Below are 24687 nucleotides of genomic sequence, written 5' to 3' on the forward strand. Positions count from 1 at the left end.
ATACTTTAAGTTTTTTTGCAAAGTATTATATTTTTTTATTTAAAATAATTTTATTTACCGTTACAAATAGAATTAATTATTTTCAATAGCTGTCTCCCTCATTAAAACTAAATTAGCTGAATAGACAAAAAAAATATTTTTGATGCTGTGAATTTAACAAGAGATTAATGACGATATGATTATATGATCGTACGGTCAAATGGACGACCTTGATTAATTGATTGCTAAAGAATTGTTCTCCTCAAAACAATAATTCAATTTCTTTGTGTTTTATATAAACAAATTAAATTAGTACTTGATAATAGTTTTGAGACATTGCATTATATTTTTTAGACATATTAACCATCGTAAAAATATATCTAGGATTTATTTATAATTAAAAAATCATAAAAACCAACAACTTATTTACAAATTCAGATTCCCACTATAGATATAACAATGCAACGCCGCTGCGAGGGCCGGCTGTGGCTCGCGCGGCCAGTACCGCCGGTCTCAGTAATACGCGCGGACGTCGCAACGCTCACAAACAAACAAACACGCAATCATGAGGACTTGTGTACAGTTCGCGTATTTACTCGCATCTATTGCTTATGGTAAGATTTTAAATATTCATTTAATTAATCATACTTACATTTATATCAATTGGTTTACATTGAATAATAATCTTTTAAATATTTATAGTCTGTGATTTTAGATTATAAATATTGTGATTATGATACCTAAGAAATGTTATACATAGCGTTAATGAAAATCTACATATGATTTTAAGCAAAGAGCAATCAGATAAGTAACTCATTAAACAAATATAAATTCAATAGCCTCTAACACTACTAAAATAACCTCTTATAAAGCAGGATACAAACTATAGTAACCAGCATTAAAGGGTAAAAAAACCAATAAAAAATAATATTGCAAGTCTAACAAAATCACTGGAAATTTAAGCTTAACTTTTTTGTCACCTTATCATGTAATAAAATAAAACTCGTATGCTTAACACGCAAAACTGGATATTCTAGAAACCGCGACAGGTGTTCGACTAATGTTACCAAAACTGTGATCATGTAACATTAATAACCGTCACATAATCAACTTCGGAACGTATTAGTTTGAAGAATTAATTAAAAAATATTTTCTCATTTAAAAATTTATACTTATGTTCAGTAACTGAAAAGTAATCTTTGTTAAATTAGTGTATGATGTTTATCTCTATTCAATAATATACTATGTTCATAAAGCAATGCTGACGACCTTGTTCTGATAAAAATCTGGAGCAATTATTAAATCGCCCTTTTCCCTTACCAAATACTTTCACTAAGGAACTTTGTTGCGAAATTTTTCAGTAGTGCATAAATCTGATTCGGGGCGGTCGAAATGTCACCTTTATTTTTGCTCAGCAACGGACAGGTGTGGGCCTTGTACGAATACAAACCAATTCCGACTCCCTTTCCAATCGGTTGGGCAACTACCACACCGGTGGAAACTAGCTCTATTTACAACAATTAAATACTAAGGCCGTAATTCACATGTTCGCCGAATCGACTTTTCGTGTTAATAAAACCACATTATCTATTGTTTGTAGAAGGATAAGGTAATTGAAAGTAAATAACCTATTTCCGCAAAGTCTAATTGAAATTTTTCGGCAATCTGTGGTGACACATTTTCCTTTTTGTCATATTGTCATCTCTACCACTACATCTAATTTGCATCAATTAAAAAAATATGTAGCCTTTTAACGGCTTTGTAACATAGGTGTTGCGCTTTGTAAGTCATCTGTGCATTTTTTTTAATTTACAGCTACTTTGGGATAACTATTGTTATTTGAGTGTTCAAGTAAAAACATTGTGAATGTGTTTTTACTGTAAATTAAATGTATTTTATAATATTTACTTTAGCATATCGTTTTATTTGAATTGGTAAATATACAAAATGGACAATAAACAAACTAAGCAGTTTAAAAACCGGAATTTAACCTTATTGTCCGGAAATTAAGACTTTATTCAGAACCAAAACTTTCTTCATAACGAGTCGTGATACCCAAAGGTTAATAAAGTTCCGGAGGCTAACGCGACCCGAGTTTCACTATTATGTAACAAAAGTTTAAATACATTATTCCTTTTTGAATTATATACTAAAACGAAAATTAATTTACAATTCTGATATTTAGAATTGAAATTTTAAATGGCTCTTTTCTTAAAATGCTTAATAATGTCTGAGCGTCATGCTAAAAGAAATTGGCTATCCCTTCAGAAAAATATTAAATGGTAAAAATTATAAGACATATGTTACATCAGAAGAAACATACTAAAAACATTAACGAATTTGAACGCGTTTATGTCTTTTGTATAAATTTTTTGTTAGTGTATTGTTCAACCGTCTATTGTTTAATATTTAATACATTTATTGCTAATAATCAGTAGCAAATACCTTGCCAGACTAAATATTTAAAGATATTATTTTCTGATATAAAAATGTATGTATCGTATGCATTTGTACTGATTGATTGCAATACGTCCATTAATTTGCCAATATACCGATATAGGAAGTTACGTAAATCATAAGTAGGTATTCAATGGCATTGTGCGTGTTAGAGAATTTGTTACGCCAATATAGACCTTAGAGAAAGCGGTATAATAGTAACACATTGTCACTCAATGTTAACTGAAAATGTCCCACTTGCGTAAATTATCTTTTTATCAAATATTTAATTTTGATCAGTAAAATTTAAATTCAAATAATATGTTCCATAACCAACTTTATATTTACAAATATAAACAAGTGTATAACATTATAAAAGGAGGAATAAATATATCTTTTACACTTAGATAAGCTGTTAACGCAAGGATTCTTTCGCACTTATCCGATTAAATTAATTAAATATAATACTTTTAAGTAACTTTATCTTCTTTGATTTTCCAAAAAGTCCTTGTAAAATAAGACAAAGACCGGCAAGAAGTCGGGCAGGAGGTCCTTTCAGCTGCGCACAAAAATTATACTTGCATTATATTTTAGCTTCTAGTAAATTCATTTACATTCCATTCCAAATTTCAGTCGAAGCTCATCACTCGTCGTTATCGTCAATCTCCCATGTCCCTTGATACTCGTATTATATGGGTTTGTTAATCTTCCAAATCAACCTTTAATCTTCATTTTAGTACAAACTTAATACTATTAGTGTTTTGTAACTTTAAAACATATCAAAGTGAATAACACGCTGAGTAAACCAGTTCATACATTCTAAGTTCATTCATTTTACAGATTATGACCTTGTCTTATTTAATCGTGTAAAACCCTTTACCATATGGTCATATAAACATAAAGTAAAGGTCCACTAAAATGTTACGTTTGCAGTAAATTAAGTGTTTGTAAGTAAAGTTAATTAAATATGTACTAAAATGAGATATCACGTTTTTCATTCACGACTTGGATATCACTCTTGTTATGTTGCTTTTAACAGTGAACCAATCGTTCAACAAGCCAATTACTCGGAATACCATCATTTGTACGTTCACCTAGTTATAATATTCTGCACTGAGTTATAATCTAAACCTATTACTTTGAATATTTCTGAGACATTGTATACCAACTTAATAAATTTACAAGGATATCTGACCCATTCATTGGTCAAACTAAATAATGACAGCTCACTAGCGCCCTCTTATCAACTGTCACAAGATCCTTTTCGTACTGTAACTGACATGTCATTTTTATTCATTTATGACATTTTCTATGCCCATGAAGGTTTTACGTGTATTCTGGTACCATAAATATATCCTTGTTGGACTATAAAAAAGCACAAACGTCACTACTGGTCTTAGACGCGTATATATTTTATTTATTCCTAAAAATTCAAATTTAATACGTGTTTATCGTTGAACGATTTTGATTTTTATTTTTTTTACATATTCTACGAGAGAATTTCACTGCTTATTCGTAACTTTATTGTTATTATTCGGGCGTCGTATTCTAAACGAGAAGATCATAAAATATTCATTGGATAATAGAATTACAAAACTGCGGAAGGTGAGGTGAAACCTGTCCGCAGACATCTTACAATGTTACGTAACAGTGGAAACGTCTACGGAAACGATGACATCCTTGTAATCATTCTGATTTATACAAATATTTTTTTTGTTATTCTTTAAATGAAGTATTTTAGCGTAATTACATCAATATGGGATCAGAATTACGTTCCATTATTTATTGTCTGATATTGCTTACCTACTCTATAATAAAAGATGATACTAACCCATCAGAACTTTTTTCAATAAATGATTATCCATTTTTAATTTTTCTTCTAAAACGTCATTTACAATTGCTAAATATGTGGTATTATTGCTTTGTCCCATTCAAAACACAATATCTTCTAAATAGAATCAGCAGATTTATGTCTATATACATCGTTTAGCATTTGTATATTTTTCTATTGATTTATTATCTACTATCTTGTTCAAAACAAAAAAATATTATTAAAACGCGTACGCCTAGCAGAGCATTGCGCGAACGCATCAAGGCTGACCACTAGTTAGTACTACTTTCGCTTGTCCGCCTCTATTGGCCACTAAAATGTTGCATTACTCGTAAAATATTATATTCGTTTTTTAATTATATTTTTTTTAAATTATGTGGTTTTTAACCACATAAATTTTAATTGTATTCCACTAACTAAACGTTTTAATTTTTCTTCAGCCAGAGAAAATAAATTCTTAAACAGATATTTTTATACACAACGTATACTATGATGTACAATCGTATATATATTTTTGTATAAAGTAGAAATAAAGGTCTAAATGTATTTAATAATATCATAAAAATGACACAGCTGATAAATAAAATCCAACTTTTTTTAATATTTTTCATATAGTTAGTTGATATTTGCATATGCAAAAGAAAAGAATTAATTGTTAAAGGTTGACATGTAAACACTGAGGTAGTTATCCTCGATTGATTTGTTCGTAGTTACTTATTTATTTCTTTGAAATGCAGAAACCAGTAACAAATCAAAAAGCAAGATCGTTATTTCAAAATGTTAAAGAAATAATAATTAAAAGAAACACATATTAATTCAAAATATTCATCAAGTAGCATTTTAGTACATGTCAGTGACCTTATTTGCTATTACTAAAATCATTATATTACAAACTGTCCAAGTATAGAACAAGATATGAGTTAGTAAGGTCGCGGAAAATGTATCTAATATACATTTACAACTGAATTTCAAATGTAAAAAGCATTCAAAGCCATGTTTTTAACTATATATTTAGTACTGTTCGATAATTAGTAATTACTCATATATTTTCCTAATAAACAATTAGTTAAGAATTTTCTATACAAAGGACTTTTAAATGCTTATATTATGTCATTAATTATGTACATACGTGTTTCACTATGTCAGATCGAGCAAAAGTAAAAGTGGCGATGCGATGGCCGAGATCTGATGTCGTGACGTCGTATCTTAGATCTTTATTCCACTAAACGACTGGCCGCAAAACTATTAGTTTCACGAGTAATGTATTTATCATAGTTATTGGCGCGGGCCTGACTGTTCATGGAAATGGCGGTTGTGCGCGACTTTTCGCTTGATGGAAAAGGTGCCGCTTCGCTCACGAACTGACGTATTTTATACAATTATCTGTTCTGAATCACACGATCGTCTATTGATTAATAGTTTTACGTGCTCGTCATTTGTTACAACTAAAGATGTCGGCATCTCTTATTGCATAATTTAAATGCAGTCATAATAATATGTAATTGATATATTTCATCTACATAATGTCAACAATCTGGTTGACATTGTTTAATCTAGATGCGTTAACGAAAGTAAGGCCAATTTTCTCACACACTCTTTCACCCTGAATATAGGTACAAAAATACAGATTAAATGTGAATTTTAATTGAAACGACTCGACCTATATGTCCGTTTTCTAAGAGCAAGTTATTATATCCACAGAGAGCACAGAACTGTTCGATATTATAGTTTAAACCGAGTAAAAAGTAATAACCAAAAAAGAATTGAAAAAAAAACAGTAATTTTATTTGTAAGCTATTCATGTCTTAATAGTAAAATTACTAGGGCTATTATTCAAACTTATATATCAGTTTATTACTAGAGCTCTACTAAGGAGGAAAAAATATATTTTGTAATTTCTAGTGTTTTACTCAGTAATTCCATACCAGTTTACTCTTTCACATTTAACAGTCAAGTGCGACTGACTTTGTGCGAAGAATACAAAAGTGTCGCTTTCTTTCTTACGTGATGAGAAGAGGAACAGTTTGTCTTTCGTCAGATTAGAAACAATGTTGGTCATGTAACTTATCTTTGTTGTTGTGTCGAGACATGTATAGAAAGACATGTTATTGTCACTTACGTACATACGGTATTATGCAAATGTTTCGGAAGTCGAACTCTATTTAAAACTTTTTCATCATCAACTAACTATACGTCTCCACTGAGGTGCTCGGAACCTACCCAAATTAGAGGCGATTAGGCCATATCCACGCTGGCCCAGTATGGGTTGGTAGACTTCCCACATATCTGTGAATTTCTTCGCAGATATGTGCACGTTTTTTCACGATGTTTTCCTTCACCGTAAGAACGTCGGATAAATGTAAATATGTAAATTTAAAAACACGTTAGTACATGACGGGATTCGAACTCGGGACCTGCAGATGGCAAGTGCTTAACCCTTGAGCCACCGATGTTCTGTAAAAACTTATAAGACGAATAATGATATATTCAAATGTTGCACCTATATATGACCTATAACTAACATAATTAAGGAGGTTGCTTTCGTTTTAACAAGCTGTTGTTTAACTAGCGAATCGGATGGTTAACCTTCGCGCAGCCGCCGTCAGAGGTCGTTAGTTATAATTATCAATTGTTACTATTATGTGATTAGTAACGTCGGGCGTGCTAACGAGGTCAAATGTAATATTTTAGAAAATTTTCAGTTACGGTAAAGCGAATTTTTGTAAGTGTAATACTAGTAGCGTATTAACAAATAACTGAATTTTAATGGACATTAAAATATTTTATTTAAATTGTTTAAATGACAGTCGCAATATAATTAACATTTTTTATTCATTAAAATAATTGCAAAGTTCTAGATACTTCTTTAAGTTTGATGTAAAAAGTAACATATTTCTGTCTATAATTACAATGAAACCAAATATCTCAAATATTCTCTCTCATTAAAAATAATATCATTAAATAATAATCGGAGCGTCGGTGGCTCAGTGGTCAAGCACTTGACTTGCAATTTGCAGGTCCTGGATTCGAATCCCGCCATGTACCAATGTGTTTTTCGATTTTCGATTTACATATGTACATTTATCCGACGTTCTTACAGTGAAGGAAAACATCGTGATGCAACCTGCACATATCTGAGAAGAAATTCAAAGGATATGTGTGAAATCAACCAACCCGCACTTTTTTTTTTTTTGTTTCAGAGGGGAATGCTTTATGCATACTCCGTGCCTCGGGGAAGGCACGGTAGTTATGTGGGATTCTCTCCCCGAATGGGAGCATACCCACTAAACCCCTCTGTTCCCTCATAGCCATATGTGGGACGCCACGGGATCGTGTTAACTTACCACCGCGACGCCCCACTGACCACCCCGAGAATAGGGCTCCTCAATGCGTCCCCAATGGGGCGCTGCACCCGTAGGCGCTCCTCAGAGACGACACCGTGCAATGCAGGTTCGGGATTCCCCGCCCTCCCCCGCTGATGCCGCCTAGGGTTTATAGAGACCCACCTCTTGGCCCCCGTCTTCATCAAGACAGAGGCCCGCGGTCTCGGTGGTGATGGTCCACCCACCGAGGTTACGCGTTGGGACGCAGGATGCACGCCATCGAGTCCAAATCTGAGAGCAGATAGGTACCGAGGTCGCACTCTCCCACGCCCCACCCAGCGACAACAGCCCAGATGGGCCGCGCCGCCCTGGCTTCGGGCTCGCGCCCTCCACCGCCCTCACGTCTGCGAGCCCACAAGTGAGCCCGCATCCTAACCTAATTAACCTACACTAACTAACCTAGCTAAACTATCCTAACCTAATCCGACGGCCGCGACCCACGACCCAGAGGTCAAAAGGCCACGCCGCCCCGGCATCGGGCTTGCGCCCTCCGCCCTATGGGGCTCACCCTCACTTTTCCCTGTCGGTACTCAGCTCGGGCTCGCTCCCCTCTATAGGCGCTCGCCTACCGGCGAGACGCCGCCCTCAATTTGCGAGCCCACAAGTGGGCCCGCAGCCTAATCTAAACTAACCTAGCTTAAATTAACTAACCTAGACTAACCTAATAGGACGGCCGCGACCCACGACCAAGAGGTCGAGTTCCAGCTGGTCGCGCCGCCCCGGCATCGGGCTTGCGCCCTCCGCCCTATGAGGCTCACCCTTACCTTTCCCTGACGGTACTCGGTTCGGGCTCGCCGCCCTCAATATTGCGAGCCCACAAGTGGGCCCGCAACCTAGCCTAAACTAACCTAACTTATCCTAGCTAACCTAGCTATCCTACCTACCAGTGTTTGGTTCGCGGAGCTTGCGCCCTACCCCGACACGAATGCCGGGGCGTTCCCCTATCCACCACCCGGGGACGCGCCACGTCGGAGTTCACCTCTCCGCCCACCCGGACGACCGAGCAGGTCCGTGGAACCAACCCGCACTTGGCCAGCGTGGTTGACTATGGCCTAATCACCCTTAACTTAAAGTAGCCCCTCGGTGGGGACGTAAAGTGAGCTGATGACGATGAAATAATAATCTTCTTGACGTATCATCTAATAATTGAATTGGAATCAGCGTTTAAAATATTTTATTCGCATTGCTTGCTTATGGTCAATAAGCAGTTCAAAAGAATTTGTCAAAAATATATTTTAACTGAACATCTCGTTAGTAAATGATAAAGGCAATAGTTTTAAAGACAAATATTATGATAATTGTAAATAGTGTACTGCAAATATTAATATAAATAAACGCAAATAATATAAAATTTAAATTTCTGTTTCGAATTACGATATGTGATCAACACTCTGTTTGGTTGTTATACGTCTCATTTATTATCCACGTATTTAAATTTAGACTTGTTTGTGTTATAATTAACAGTAAGAACTTGTTAGATATCACGTTAGTCTGGGTCTTGAATAACTGGCAGTGTATGTAAATTATAAGAATTTATTAAAGACGATCAACGAAGACATTATGACGACGTATCAATTCACAGAGAGATGGTCATAAATATTTTTTTTTATTTCAATAGCAAGTCTAGGCGTATATATTTTTGGTGGATCGATACAATACCATTTTTTTTCTTTTTCAGCAAGCGCGGGAATTCTTCTGCAGAATGCACCACAGTGTCCTGAACAACATGGAGTTCAGGTAAATATTAACAATTAAAAATCAGATAAGATCTCTAGTGTCGGAGGCCAAGATCCACTCGGGTCGTTGCTCCAGCAAATAGTTTAAGTACAAATAAATATACATGTAAACAATGAAAATATTATAAAACCATCATGATTAAGAAGCTCATCTAAAATTTGGTCTAATTTTATTAAAATTTTATAACATCTCTTAATTATTTTTAAACTGATTCCAGGCATACGCGCACCCCGAGCTGTGCGATCAATTCTTCCTGTGCACAAACGGCACGCTGACAGTGGAGACGTGCGAGAATGGACTCCTGTTCGACGGCAAAGGTGCCGTGCACAACCACTGCAACTACCACTGGGCTGTGGAGTGTGGAGAGAGAAAAGCTGATTGTAAGGCAATTTATTTTTAAGATAATTTTGCATGTTGTTATAAACGAAAATGTAAGAAATAAATATATATATAAATAAACAATTCAGTAAAGACTATAACCAAAGTAAAGTTGATTTTATGCCTTAGTTGTTCAGATTAACTCAAGGCACTATATTTCTTTAACACATAGTTTGAGAAAGTAGAAGTTAACAATGTTAAATTAAAGAAAATAGGTTAAAATGTTTTAAAGTCAATACAAATAAGACAAAGACTAGATTAGGAAATACATTTTTGGAATGAAATAAAATTAAGCATTAAATTTATAGTGACGCCGTATTCGACGCCCGGTTGCGAGTACCAATTCGGTATTTACCCAGACAGTCACGAGTGCTCTACTAGCTACGTGAAGTGCGCCTTTGGAATTCCCGAACAGGAGCCCTGCACGCCCGGACTCGTGTACGATGAGAGGATCCACGGTTGCAACTGGCCTGATCTCCTGCAGCCATTCTGTAACCCTGAAGGTAAGGGACCACTGTAGATAGAAAAGTTGCATATAGAAAGCTAAATCAGGAGAAATATGTTAATATAACAACAAATAATAGTTAAATAAAAATAAATAGCTGAAAAACTTGAAATACATAAAGTTTTCGTTATTTGTTTTAAGATGGAGTTGTTTATAATTTTAAATTTTTATCCCTCTCCTTATATTTACACATGGTCATTCTTTCGAATTTTTCAAATTTAAATCTGAAGTTTCAATTAAATATAATTAATATGTTAATAAAAAAATGAAATTTTATAGACTCCGTAACGTAAGGTCAATTTTCTTATATCATAAAACTATAGTAAAATTTAATTCACAGCTGTCATTGGATTCAAATGCCCTACTAAGGTGCCATCGCACTCGCAAGCGGCGAAGTTCTGGCCGTACCCCAGGTTCCCAGTTCCCGGTGACTGCCACAGACTGATCACCTGTGTGGAGGGCCAACCTCGCTTGATCGCTTGCGGTGAGGGCAAGGTGTTCGATGATCAGAGCCTTACCTGCGAAGACCCAGAGCTCGTGCCTCACTGTGGACATGCGTAATCCCTACTACTCCCACTTTTTTTTATCGCAAAACGAAAACGAATTGTAAATCTTTTATAGTGGTTGTTTTAAGTTTTAGTCTTTTTAACACTGTAAGCTATAACTGTCTTTTTAAATGAACGTGAACAACTTGGGTAACTATTTCCGATTAAATATATTTATGAAAATTAAATATAAATAGGGAGACTTGTTGAGATAATTTTCCTTTTCGTTTTGTGATATATTATTTAATTTAATGAAAAACTACAAAAAAAATTGGAAATGTTTCCACCGAATCCTATTTATTTCAATAACTCATCCATTTTCTATCTAAATTGATGAACGTAACCTTTTTTACTTAAAATTCAGCGACATTTTACTTGTAAAGTTATTAACAGATTGAATTGAACGTGATATTAGTTACCGTAGAAATAAAACTATATGTTGTGTTAATATTTCAAGATTATATGTATTTAAAGAAAGTCTATGTAAATAACTTCGATGAACAAAATGTAAATAGAAAAAAATGTTATATATGAAAAAATAAAACAATATATTTAAAAGTTGCATTGTTATTTATACAATTACTACTTTGTTGTTATATTTATTTTATCCCATGTTTTCATAACACCTTTTCTCCACCAAAAGTCAGTTTATTGGCTATGGGTAAATCAGTAATTAAACCCTATTGAGGACGCATTTAAATAGCGCAAATGACGTTGACTAACTCGGCGCAGGCTCTGAGCGACTGTGTGTACTTTTATTAAAATAAAACCAATACATTTGTGTATAAACTTATTTTATTAGCCTAACTAAAGTAATTGTTTATTCTTCGATCTGCACCTCTTTCAATTTGGGGCGCTGTGGCTTGCGCCTCGAGGGCTGGGAGCCTGCGGGCTTGGGCTTAGGAGTCGGCGGGTTTTCGAGAGCGTCCAGCTCGGCGTCTGTCAGTTGTCCTTTGTACCAATCCGCGCTGGAATAAACGTTTTGAATTTAGAACATAAAACAACAAATGTAAAATCGTTAATAACTAAACTTGATTCTCTTCAAGAGACTCTCCAGAAAGGCATTAATTGTTGATCTTCAAATTGTTCATTTTTATTGATTTTTTTGCATACAGCTAAAAATTATACACCCATTATATAAGGATAGAATTGATTATATTGATAGAGTGAATTAATTGTAATAAAGGAACATCTTTTTATAATATATTGTTTTCTTCTACCGTATAATTGAAAACAATTTGGTAATGAATGCAAAAAAATATTCTAAAGTTTGGTTACAGTACTGATTCTACATAAATCTTAACAAATTTTAACAGTTGGAAGTTTGTACAATAAATGTTTAGATATCATAACTCATATATTTAACTTTGCGATGACGTAAAAAAAATTAAAATGTTTTCCTTATACATACCATTCGGGAACTTTCCTTGCCCACTCGCATTTCTTGTTGACGTCATCGAAAGCCTGTCCCAGCTTGCAGCCAGAGCGACGTGGCGTGTTGCCGTTGATGCACACGTAGAAGAATTGGCAGTCATCAGGGTCGGCGTACCGCGGATGTGTCAGACCGAATGTCTCATTTACCGCAGGACAGTCGAATTGGAACACATCTGTTAGCAATAAATAAAACAGGTTAATAAATTTTACTTGACTTGAAATAATATTTTATATGTATTGACGAGAAAGAGATTTAAAAGAAAAATGATGCACTTTGAACTCTCTCAAAGTTTGTTAATAATAAGCTCATACTATAATGTGTTTTTTAAACACTAAAGCATTGCACTAAGTAGTCATTCTTATTCAGTAAAATGTTCCGAGTCATATAGAGTATCTATGCTTGTTCAATTTATTAATCTTAATCTTACCAGCAGCTCCGCATCCCTTCTTCTTAGCCTCATCAGGCCAGGTGCAGATGCCGGTCTTGTCGTTGTACACAAGGCCATCGGGACATGTGATCATGTTGAACTTGCCATCCACGCAGTAGTAGAATTTGCCGCATTCTTTCGGGTCCTCGTGCGAGAAGTAACCGTTTTGACGCACGCAATGCAATGATGGTATCGGCTCCTCTGAAAATGTACATTATCAAATTGTTAAAATTGATATTTTTTGTGAACACATTACATTTTTGTCATCATATTTACAGAATAAGTAGGTATAGGAACATAGTACATTTGAATTTTTGTGTACAAAAAACTTAAACATTTTATTTGATTATGCAATAAGAATTTCTTTCTTCTACCTGATATTTTGGCCTTTTACATTTTAATCTTGGTTCAACTGTTTAATAATGTATAACTATTACGGATAAATTTAATTAATTACAAAACAAAGATTAATGTTAATGGCTAAAAAGAATAATTAAAGGATAATAATTTCTCATTGTAGAGAATTTATAAGATTGTTTGTTGAATGTCATGTCTAGAGAAGAAAAAATTTGCCTTATATTTTATTCCATTATATACTTAAAACCTGGAAATACAAGGCATACTAATTCCGTTCGTTAACTCCACCGTTGTGGGTGCGACGTATAATATTCTCTGCGTTACTCAAGGCCGCGTCTCCCTTGAGATGTGAAAGTTGTTTCGATATAGATAACCTTTACAATATAGCCGGTGTATACACTGATGCGACGCTTTATTAAAATAGGAACACGTGCCGCGAATATTCACGTGTATCCTGACCTTTAAATTACTGGCTGGTAACAACAAATTGTAAATGTTAATAGAACAAGAATATTCATGTTTCCTAACATCATCAAAAAATCAATCGGTCGAAACATCGTATAAATATTTAAATAGTAATTAAGTACCAACTATAATAAGATGCCAATTCTTTTTACGATCAATGACTATTAAAATTTCTTGTACAATTTTTTTTAACAATATAAAATGCATGAATTATTTACACACACTATTCCTGTTCCGATTTTTTGCTTTGTCCTTTCTCTATTTATGTTGATAAATTACTGAAATTTCTTTTTTTTGTGCCTAGATTTCTAGGTAATTAAAATTATTAATGAATTTAATTAAAAGTAATGTATATGTTAATTATGATATAACTATATATTTATAATGACAGTAGTACATTCACAAATGACCGCCACAAATATAGTTCACGCGAACACCTTTCATTATTTGTATGTCGTTATACTAATAACTGTTCCGACAATTAAACGCAACTTAATTGTTTCACGCTAAATTCTAATTCAATATGAACTGGTTGTTTTAAGGTCACATATTCGAATATAATTCGATCATTGACTAATTATTTTTAAATTACGTTTCAAACGAAACACCGGATAACACCTGTTAATACAAAATGTTTGCGAAATTCGGCAAAGAAGGGAAAACAAGTAAGTCTTAAAAATAAACTTTAGAAAACTAAACTTGAACTTGAAATCAAAAAAGGAGTCGTAACTGTTTGTGGTTATATTTCCGCCATTTTTTAAGGTTCCGTACCTCATAGGAAAAAAACGGAACCCTTATAGGATCACTTTGTTGTCCGTCCGTCTGTCTGTCGATACCCTTTTTCTCAAAAACGCGCGAAGTTATCAGGCTGGAATTTATTTTAAATTATAATTGTTCATTAAGTCAAAAACAAAACACTAACGAAAACTTCGGTATTTCATAGTCTTTATATCAAGTGATGACATGTTCGAGTAAACAACGGTAAACGATTGGGGTCGCAATTAATATGTGTAGTATACAGTAACACAGTTTAATACTAGCATTACAATTTGACTCACGTAGCTTGGGTCGCTGCGAGCAGTCCAGGTTGAAGGGCAGGTCGCACTTCTCCTCCAGCGGATTGTAATCATTGAACACCATGCCATCGGGACACAACTTTTCGATTATCTCACCGTTTCTGGAAAATTTAATAAATTTATAGATGAACAATGATGAATTTTATAATGATGGTGATGGAAAGGCACTATCGATAAATTTTTATACATTAACAGGTATTTAGTTCGTCTATCAAATAAAGATATCAACACAAAGAATTTGGTTTCTCAATAATAAATTATACACAAAGGGCAAATAATTTGAATCGATCACAGCTTAGTAAAAGGTAAATGTGAAATCCTACGCATTGGTAATACCGCTCGAATCACGAAAATTCGATGCACAAACAAGGTAAAGTTGTTATAAACATAATGGTATGTATTGATATTTCGATAATAGTTCACAGTATTTTGAACTTTATGCAACTGTCAAAAGGCTGAGTTATTAATATCAAATTTGGCAAAACATGACATGATTTATGTTTGAAGATTTATCGTGATAAGCAAATAATGTCAAGAAGGAATTTGGCAAGATAAATATTGGCACAAGTAAGTGTTTTACTCATTTTTTAAGCTTTTAAAATGTTGGTTTTATTTTAAAATATTGTGAGTTATAATACTATAATTTTTTAATTTATAATGACTTACAGTAAATCGTGAACTGTTTTTCTATTTTGAATGAAATTGTCAGCGTTCGAGGTACTTAGTTCCCGCCACTTCATTATTTCAACTAGCTTAGCACCCTTTAAACCGGTATGTAGTAAAGCCCATAAGCTACTCCTTCTCGGTAAAAATAGGTAAGTTGGAAGCACTTACTTATCAACCGGTCTGTCTATACATTAATACTAGAGACCGACTTAAAATAAAATTTTATATCAAAGATGTGATCAAACATCCATTAGATTGTATTTTTGACTGACCTGCACTCATAGTATTTGTCACATTGTTCAGCATCAGCGAAGAATCCATCTTCTGGACAAGAATTTGTGATTTCAGCATCTTTCTCGGGATCAGCGACGGCCCGCGGCGGGGGATTTGCCGGTTTTCTGCCCGATTTCTTTGGTACTGCTGACGATGCTAATACTGTAAAAGATATATTTGAATTTTATTACACAAAATAATTAAATATTGCTTCTGTTATAATATTGCTTTGTGTAACGATTAAATATGGATGCCGAAATATACAACGAAGACGTATGTATGATACAAACCGATAGAGCACAAAGAAACTTTAAATATCTATTAATTAGACCTGCGATAAACAGCACATGACATACTATTATTATTAACTATTATTAGACATATAATTAGTAAAATACCTATTAAGCAGTTTAATTATTGTTTAATAATGTGTCACGAACATTTAAACAATTTAAAAGGTGTAATTTTGGTTGAATTTATTTGAATCAAAAACATGTTTTAATTTTAAAATATTCTTATAGGCCAGTAGCTTTTTATCTATAGTATTTCCTGTCAGACCTGCGAGGGCTAACGATCATGACTGGTTCACATTGACAACTGGCAAACTTCCTAGTGTGTGCCCCTCATGCTCTTGAAATTAAAGACATACTTTCGTTGTTAACATGACACATATTCATATGATCATCTTAATTATATCATAAAATAATCTATAATCAATTTATCAAGGTTGATAAAACATGTCTTAAATCAAATGATTTACAAATATTCATGATAAATAACGAGAGTTATTTAACAAGACAAATTGTAAATTCAAAACACATAGCTGATTTAAAATACCAAAACAAATAAGACGATACAAAATGAATTCACACGACAAGTTTAGTTTAAATTTATGTTCATTCGTTGGTCGCACAAAATGTCACCGCTCGGAGATTTATCTAACGTATTCGTTTACTATCGCAGCTTAGATCCGCATTCCCTGATAGCCTTGGCTGTTGAACCTCAACCTAACCATATAATGCAACTTGAATGAAAATATTCAGCAGCCTCTATTATGTGCTGATAAACTTTTTCTTTCAAATAACGATGAAGCTTTAAATCAAGTATGAATTAAAGATTACATGAGAAAATCTTTCCGTACCCCATAAGCCTTGTCAGTGAAATTCATTTCCACGTTCAGTCTTTTGATAGGTAACTACATACATATGTATGTAACATGATGCATCCCCTATCTACAAAAATATTTATGTATATATATTTTTTTTGTTAGGCCCATTAAAGGAAAAGATTTCATTTTATAAATTAATGTCCTATTGATGATGAATAAAATTTCCTTTAACACTTAACCTATAATACAAAATCAAACAAAGTGCAATGTAGCAATATTTCGCGCTAGTTTCTCTCTTACCTAACCGCGCTCAACACTCAGTCGCAAGAAAGTTGTGCCAAAAATCCGTTTTGTATTAAGTCCGTTTTGGTATGACCATGACATTTTTATTAAATTTAAAATTTTTAACATTAATGCATTGATATCGTACTGTTGATAACGCGTTGATGTCTTTTGTTAGAATATCTAGAAAAGAATATGTTACTTCATGTCTACTAAAATGTAAGTAAGTCAGGTATATATCAACGTTCTTGTTTTTATTTGTTAAATATATATTACATTAACAACAACAAATAATTTTAATGCATATTAAAAGATTCATGAGATAATTAATATTCAATATTATAAATACATTCTAGTTTGTTATGAAAGTATCAAAATAATCACTTACCTATTAAACATGTCAAAAAAAGGAATGTGACCTTGGATCGAAACGCCATCTTGTGTAATTTGTAATAACTATTGTTAATATAACTTAAAAGTCACTATACAGTGACTTATACAAGCTTGACGCCTGCGCTGAGTTCTATAGCGCACTGAACATAACAGTTTTTGTCATCCGTTCTTAGCTGAAGAATGGCTGAGCGAAAGGTTACGTTAACAGCAACTCTCTCGCTCGCGCTTCAATGTAACTGTATATGTCTGTATTCTTCACTCACGAGTTCGTTCCTCGAAGCTGTTGGATCCTGTTATTGTTCTACGCGTTCCGCAAGAGAATTAGCACAAAGTAATATGTCTGCAAAACAAAAATAATTATTAAATTTGTTCATTATAATACTTGTTTTATTTTAAAAGTTGTTCAAACTCTATAAACATAGAAATGTAGTTCAATTAGACTGTTTATATTTATGTATATTTTATTATGGTATATAATGAGTCATAATTATTAATACAGCATAGCTAATTGGTGTGAAAGAATATGTTGCATAAGTTTGAACTTAGGTATGTAGGTTAAGTTGAAACGGTTCGTTGAGTTTGTGATTAGACATTTTGAAAGATTCATATATTTGATGTTCACTATTTTGCATCGTTCTACGTAATAATTAACTTGTAATAAAATACTATGTTCTACAAACAATTCCTTGTAAACTATTTATATAATGAAGACGAATAGTTAAAGAAAATTTCATAGAATTTACTATTTATTAAGTACTAGATAAAATATCTATAAATAAATAATGACTTTCATACAAGTGTCACTTACGTCTACTCGATTGTTACATATGTACTTTACTTTACTTTTATTAAAATATTTCTTACACAATACTTACTTACTGAAAATATTCAAATTTAATTAACAAATGGGCATTACTGGTTCAAACCGGTAAAAGGTAATTTTTTGATTTTATCAAGTAAAAGACGCGTGGGCGGGCGTAATTACCTAAATATAAATAGTAAACAACACCCTATCCGCCCACCAAACATGGCGCCCTGCGTGTACTCATTTACAATTTAAATATGTAAATTACAATAAATACATTTAACATTGGCAATTAATTAAATATGTAACATTTTGTTTATTTATTTGCAACAGAGTGCAATGCTCTTGCATATTACACAAAGGAGTAAGGAACATCAAATATATCATTTTATTCGTTTGAATAAAATGAGACGCGTGGTTCATTTTATCAAGATGGCCGTCGAGAATCTTGATGCATTGACGCGTTTAGATGAATCTCTAGATTGAACGGCGGCAAATCAAAAGCGTTTTCAACCGCAGAAAGTACTTTGGAATATTTCCTTGTAATGTTTAACTTAATTTAGCCTTTGATTAAAATTAGATTTTATTTGTATTATGTTAAATCATTTTCTTTATGTTTCGTTAAAACGAATCGTAGACTAGAGTGTCTTTTACATTATTTTATATGTTTTTATTATCAAACTTCTTTAGTTTTAAAAGCTGTCCAACTTTACGATTCAATAAATATCACGTTTCCATAAAATCTATTTACAGAATAAGTGCTTACATGCTATTTTGTATTGCAAAATATTATGCGTGTTTTGAAAACATCTTCATATGTTATTTGCATATGTTTTTGGTATAATAATATTATACGCATGCAAAGCCTATACAATCAATATTATAAATTTTACACATTTTTTACAAAAATCACTTACTATTATTACAACTATCAGCTAGCTTTTACTAACATTCTTATTTTGTCAATTCACATTATAGATTTATGTCTTATTTCAAAGCTAAATATAAACACAGAGATTTGTAAGTAAAATTATTTATTACATATTTGAAACGTACGATATTAAAATTTATTTTATAACACGAGTTTCTTTAAATCTAATTTTATATAACCTAAAGTGTCTTTAAACACGCCATTGCGAGCGACCAAAAAGGAACACAAAGAAATTTAACAACTTTAACGCGACAATAACATTTTGAAACAAACGTGTATTTAAATGTACAAAATTACATGTAAGATCTGTACAACAGACATATCCTTTTAAGCTTTCCTTTAATGTCCAGACTAAAACTGGAGCCCACGTATGTATGGGTGTACTCGAGTAGAACTTCTATAAAAGCTAGGATCTCCGTTTAGCCCTGACATTGCCCTTGGTCCCTGCCTACGAGATACAACAGAGCTAGTAATGTTGCAGCTGACTACTTTAATCATTTTGGGGTTAGCAGCATGTGGTGTTGCTGATGACGGAAATACATTATCTGAGAAGATTCCTGGGGAAAATCGACAAAGAAGACTTTTATGTAAGTTCTTTTTTTCCTATTATAAAAACTTTTTTTTTCAGTTTAGATCTTAAAATAATATCATTTCATAAAAAAAAACATATTTGCAATTCAATGGTTAATTTTATAAATTTATTAAATTTCTGTCGTTTTTGTGGTAACAAAATAGGAACAATAAAAACAAGATAATAATGATTCCAAAAATATTTTATGATAGTAAAAAAAATCTCTAACTATTTAATCTTATTAATAAAAATTTGTTTTAAATATATTTTACCCAAACCTATATGAATATGGAAATAGAACATTTCTACTTTTTATTTTAAATTATTCATAACCATATATGGGCTACCTTAACTTCTTATAAGTAAAAGAAAGAAAAGGTACGGTCTATTGCGTGCTGTAATATCAATGACCTAGACATCGCGTGGCAATAACCAACTAAGGGATGTATAAAATACAAAATGAAAGCACAAACCAATCTCACTGATCATTACACTGTGATTACGTGCTCACAAAGCAATACAATCGTGATTGCAATCTAAGAAGAATTGAGATTCACTGAAGGATTGTAATAATGCACTCTGCAAAACATCGTAGCAGAAATTCTATTTTAAAATATAATTAGTGTTTTTCTCATACGCAGAGTGATTCCCATTGGGCCGATTAGCTTACTATTCGGTCCATAGAATCAATAATAAACCCACTGGACTGATTAATCGGTAGGGCAATCAGTTCGGTGATTCATATTATCTTAAAATTTGAGATCATGTGACATTGCAAGATTAACTTTTCTGAACTTCATGTACTTATTAGTATATGTATTTTTGTTTGTGCATTGAACTTTTGATTTTTTAATCATTAATTTTATCACAATTGACATCGTTACCGGAGAACATTCGGTTTGAACATGAATCATCAATTTAGTTGCCATAAAAACGTCTGAGAAATATATCAAATATTAAATAAGTGCGTATAAGTCAATGACCGAGAAAGGGTTTTTATAAGACGTATTGATTTTCTGGCGTTTAATCAAAGAAGAAATTTATGATTAGCCTTTACGGTTGAATACGTTCGTCCGGACAAATGTTAAAGCTTTTGTAAGTTGCGTGTCAGTGAATCGTACGGCGAGGCGCATTCAACTGTCCGTATCTCATTTACAACGCGCCTAATGTCTTCCGACAAGTTGAAAATGTTTAATACATCCTTTGCGGACAACATTAATCTCGATTTGAGATTGTGGCGTGTGATGTGGCTATTCAACGTTCAAATTAATTTTAAAGTGTAATTAATTTCCCTTTGAAATCATATTTGGCATTTACATGTCTGATAGCACTTGCTTTCTTGCTTATTCTTTTATATTATTATTTCATTGTAATATTTATTTTCAGTTTATGATGAAGAAGGAAATCTGGTAAAAACGTATTCTAATCCTTACCTTACTGATTTTGGTGGAAAAAACAATATTTTTTGGAACCTGATGAATCCATTCTTTAGCTTTCTTAGAGTGAGTACACACACATATTTCTTGGTTTGAAAGATATCCTAGAAGTCATCATAAGGCTTCATGTACATGAATATCATTTAATTTGGTTAATCTCCTACTAATGTGGGTAAAAATTATTCAGCCCTCAAGCTTCAGCGGTTCTACCATAGCATATATGATACCGGTATCCGATGCAGTGGTGCAGCAAATCAACACTGATCCAGTATACCAGAATAAACTAATGTTGCTATCAACACGTGACCCAGTGGTGGAAGTAAACCCACTCTGCACTGGTAAGAGGGAACCTATCCCCTCACAGAAACTCTGTAGCAACTTTCTCAATTGCTGGGACGGCTGGGCGTTTGAGCAGGAGTGTCCTGATGGATTACTGTTCTCTAATAATGGATACTGTGACTATGCTTATAACGTGGACTGCAGTAATAGAAAACTTAAAGGTAATCTTAACTTGAGATACAAAGTATATAGTTGTCAGAATTGTGTTATTTGTAACCGGTCGATTGTGAGCGTCGTCGGTTTTTAACTAACTTGGTAAATGAAATGTCCCATTTGTAACATTATGTGTTATTTTTAATAGATAGATATAAAACAGAACTTAAGTTTGGTTTGGTAAACAGCGACTTATCTTTTTCTAGGCCCAATTAAAAAAGGTCATAATTGTATCTTTGTAGTTAATTATAGCTTTGTTATTTTAAAATATTGTATATACAATAATTCCGATTTTTATAGCGAGATTAAGTTTCGCGACTACGTCATTAATTCCTAAAACAAGTTTAGATTTTAATCTCATGCCAGACAAGCTTAACTTTACCAAATACAGTAATAAACTCAATGTCGAGTCTTTAGTCATCTCATAAGTTTCTATTCAAACTTGCGATCCCGAAATAAGGAATTTTATTACCATGATAAATTACTCAGTCAAGCCGGATCAAAGTGTTTAGATATGTATTTATAAAAAGCACAATTAACTTGGTATATGGTTGAATGAATTGACAAAGCAAAAAATTGAAGTTTGACATTTCGTCAGATATCGCTGGAAATGTCACACCAAATATTATGCAAAGCGGCTTTTCAATTACGCAACGCTTCGACATTATATCATCGATATCACACACAAATATGTCCCATTTTTTATATTCATACGTAATATTTTTAATGCAAAATTTTATATCAAATAAGTTTTTAAAAAATTAACAAATAAGTATTATAGATTAATTGTTCTTTTATTGTTTAAAATGGGATAAATACCAGAACACGATTACTTTATGAGGTGTAAAAGTGAAAAATAAATAATTTTAAATTTCGAACAGCCAATATAAAAAGCGCAAACGCTTTTTATTTTAATGTCAATCGGAATTTTTCTTCTAATTTGTTGCAACAAAATATTTATTACTGACCTGTATTTTTAAACGGTGAATGTTTATATCATACTTATATATTATAGTAACAATTACTATTAAAGCGTAGTTATCATAGATGTTTATATGTTTTGTATACATTTTCCAGATACCATAGTGTCGCGATGTCGCCAAGATTTCGAAACATTTCGAAACGAAACGAACTGCAACGAGTTCTTCGTATGTGTGAACAGTATGCCGGTCAGATTCAAATGCCCCTCTGACCTTTACTTTAACCAGGTAAGGGATATGTTAATTCTTCAGTACTAAGAGATGGAACATTACTAAAAAGTAAGGTTTACTTCTACATAAGGTAATAAGGTTATTTGAAAAAAAAACTAAGACAGTTTTTACCATAGAAAGCAACTAATTCATTATTAGTTACAAGTATATTTGCATAAGTATGTTTAGTTAGAGAATAGTAATTCTCCGTGTTTGTAAAAAATATTAACGCGTAATTTACCTTCGTAATATTCTACTAAGAAAAAGTAGCATCTGTTTTTCCTTTTTAGTAATGTCTTCGTGAGGTTTAATATTTTTAAATGGCTCAAGGAATATACATTTTCTCAATTACTTTCGTTTATTATAACTTTAAATGCAGTTATTCATAAAAACTAGACTAGACATAAGACCATTTCTGAGAAATATTTTTGATTAGATATAGTTTTCCTTATTAATTAAGCTCGAAACCAACTTGTATGTATTTCCTAATTTGTCAACGCTATTATCCTGTAAGTTTTAATACAAATGCATAAGGAAACTGGTTTTTAAAATTCCAAATAGAAAATGTTTGTTATAACTTAAACTAAATTTAAAAAAAACCGACTGACTGAGGCTCTAATGGATAAAATGGCTTAATTTAAACTATCGATTTTTTTCGACGAAAAAGTGATTAAGCGATGTAAAAAAATGTTATGACGAGTGATATTCGAACTCTTAATTAACTAATATACAATTTTATTTCTTACATCCACTGTATGTGACGAATGTTGATGTAATACACCCTATGATACCCCGGGGAAGAAGACGAATCAAATGATCGCACTAGCAAAAATTATTTCTCTAGTTTTAACACTATGCCGCCACAAAAGAATTTCCATTCACATAAACTCGCATACATAGAAACATTACCTACCTCTTAGTCAATAAATCCAACTGATTGATACATAAAATATATACTGAATAGAATGGAAAAAAACGAGTTCAGTTTGACGCATTAGCCAATTTCTTAAATTATTAATACTTCAATTAAAATTGATCATTTTAGTTATTCCATATAAATATAGAACTATCGAAATAACGAATTATAATGGTGTATTTATTATTTTAACTTATTAAATTTCAGTATCTAGGAGTTTGTGATTATAAGCATACTGTGAATTGTAATTACTCGCCGGAATCTTCTGATCAACCTTCATCAAATACTCCGCAATCGACGACAACAACTGCTACCTTTATGACGAAGGCTACAACTCCAACAGAACAAAGTACAGCGCCTACAGCTTCAACTCCTGGAGCAGTTCATCAGTTTATCAATACTTATTATGATAGCAAAAGTAAGTATTTAAGTATTTTTTAAACTAGCTGTTGCCCGCGATTCCGGCCACGTGTAATTAAAAAACTTATTTAGTAGCCTATGTGTTCCTCCAGGATATTTTCTATATGTATATCAAATTTTATTGAGATCAATGCAGCTGTTCTAGAGATACATTTTAACAAACATCCATCCATTCAAAGTCTACTTTATAATATTAGTATGAAAAAATTACTACATTTTTAATGACGGTTTTTTTTAATTTAATAATTATGGTTTTATTTATTTTATACACTGGATGAAAATATATTTTGTTCAAGTCTTTCGACAGTGGAAATCCCACGAAGTGTTCTGTTTATATTAAAAAGCTTTACGATGTTAATTTTCCTGTTACAGCTTGGACTTCAACACATGTTGCTATGTCACGTCAAGATGCAATTCGTCAATTGAAGCTGAAAGCTATTGCAGATGTTAAAACAGCTGAATAGCTGTCAATAACCTCCTCATTTCACTTATCGGTCTTTTTGCTTTTATTATAATATTGAATACTTTACGTGAAAAACATCTGGCTTTAGCCGGGTTCGTTGTATGCATACTTATATAACTATATTTCTTGTAATTTTTGAATTGTTTCTTATGTAAGGAAACTTCCTTCTTTATGGTGAAATTAATAA

At 32.7% G+C, this 24687-nt stretch overlaps 3 protein-coding genes across 3 annotated transcripts; 2 read left to right on the plus strand and 1 right to left on the minus strand.

Moving 5' to 3' along the window:
* Positions 1-479: 479 nt before the first annotated feature.
* On the plus strand, positions 480-11343 carry LOC106117342 (peritrophin-1). Its single transcript, NM_001312737.1, is given in 5 exon segments — positions 480-593; positions 9308-9366; positions 9584-9746; positions 10053-10247; positions 10590-11343. Coding segments are annotated over 5 exon segments (687 nt in total). The 5' UTR covers positions 480-544; the 3' UTR covers positions 10811-11343.
* A 266-nt stretch (positions 11344-11609) lies between these two features.
* On the minus strand, positions 11610-17378 carry LOC106117341 (probable chitinase 3). Its single transcript, NM_001312734.1, is given in 6 exon segments — positions 11610-11762; positions 12206-12401; positions 12657-12857; positions 14537-14655; positions 15493-15655; positions 17272-17378. Coding segments are annotated over 6 exon segments (876 nt in total). The 5' UTR covers positions 17321-17378; the 3' UTR covers positions 11610-11614.
* Positions 17379-19461: 2083 nt separating this feature from the next.
* Positions 19462-24508, plus strand: LOC106117268 (uncharacterized). Its single transcript, XM_013311491.1, has 6 exons — positions 19462-19599; positions 20970-21085; positions 21207-21519; positions 22589-22719; positions 23825-24035; positions 24410-24508. Exons 1-6 carry the CDS (start codon positions 19485-19487, stop codon positions 24499-24501), a joined length of 978 nt encoding a protein of 325 aa, XP_013166945.1. The 5' UTR covers positions 19462-19484; the 3' UTR covers positions 24502-24508.
* The last annotated feature ends 179 nt before the right edge of the window (positions 24509-24687 follow it).

This window comes from Papilio xuthus, unplaced genomic scaffold, assembly GCF_000836235.2.
Source record: "Papilio xuthus unplaced genomic scaffold, Pxut_1.1 DF827680.1, whole genome shotgun sequence".
Classification (NCBI taxonomy): Eukaryota; Metazoa; Arthropoda; class Insecta; order Lepidoptera; family Papilionidae; genus Papilio; species Papilio xuthus.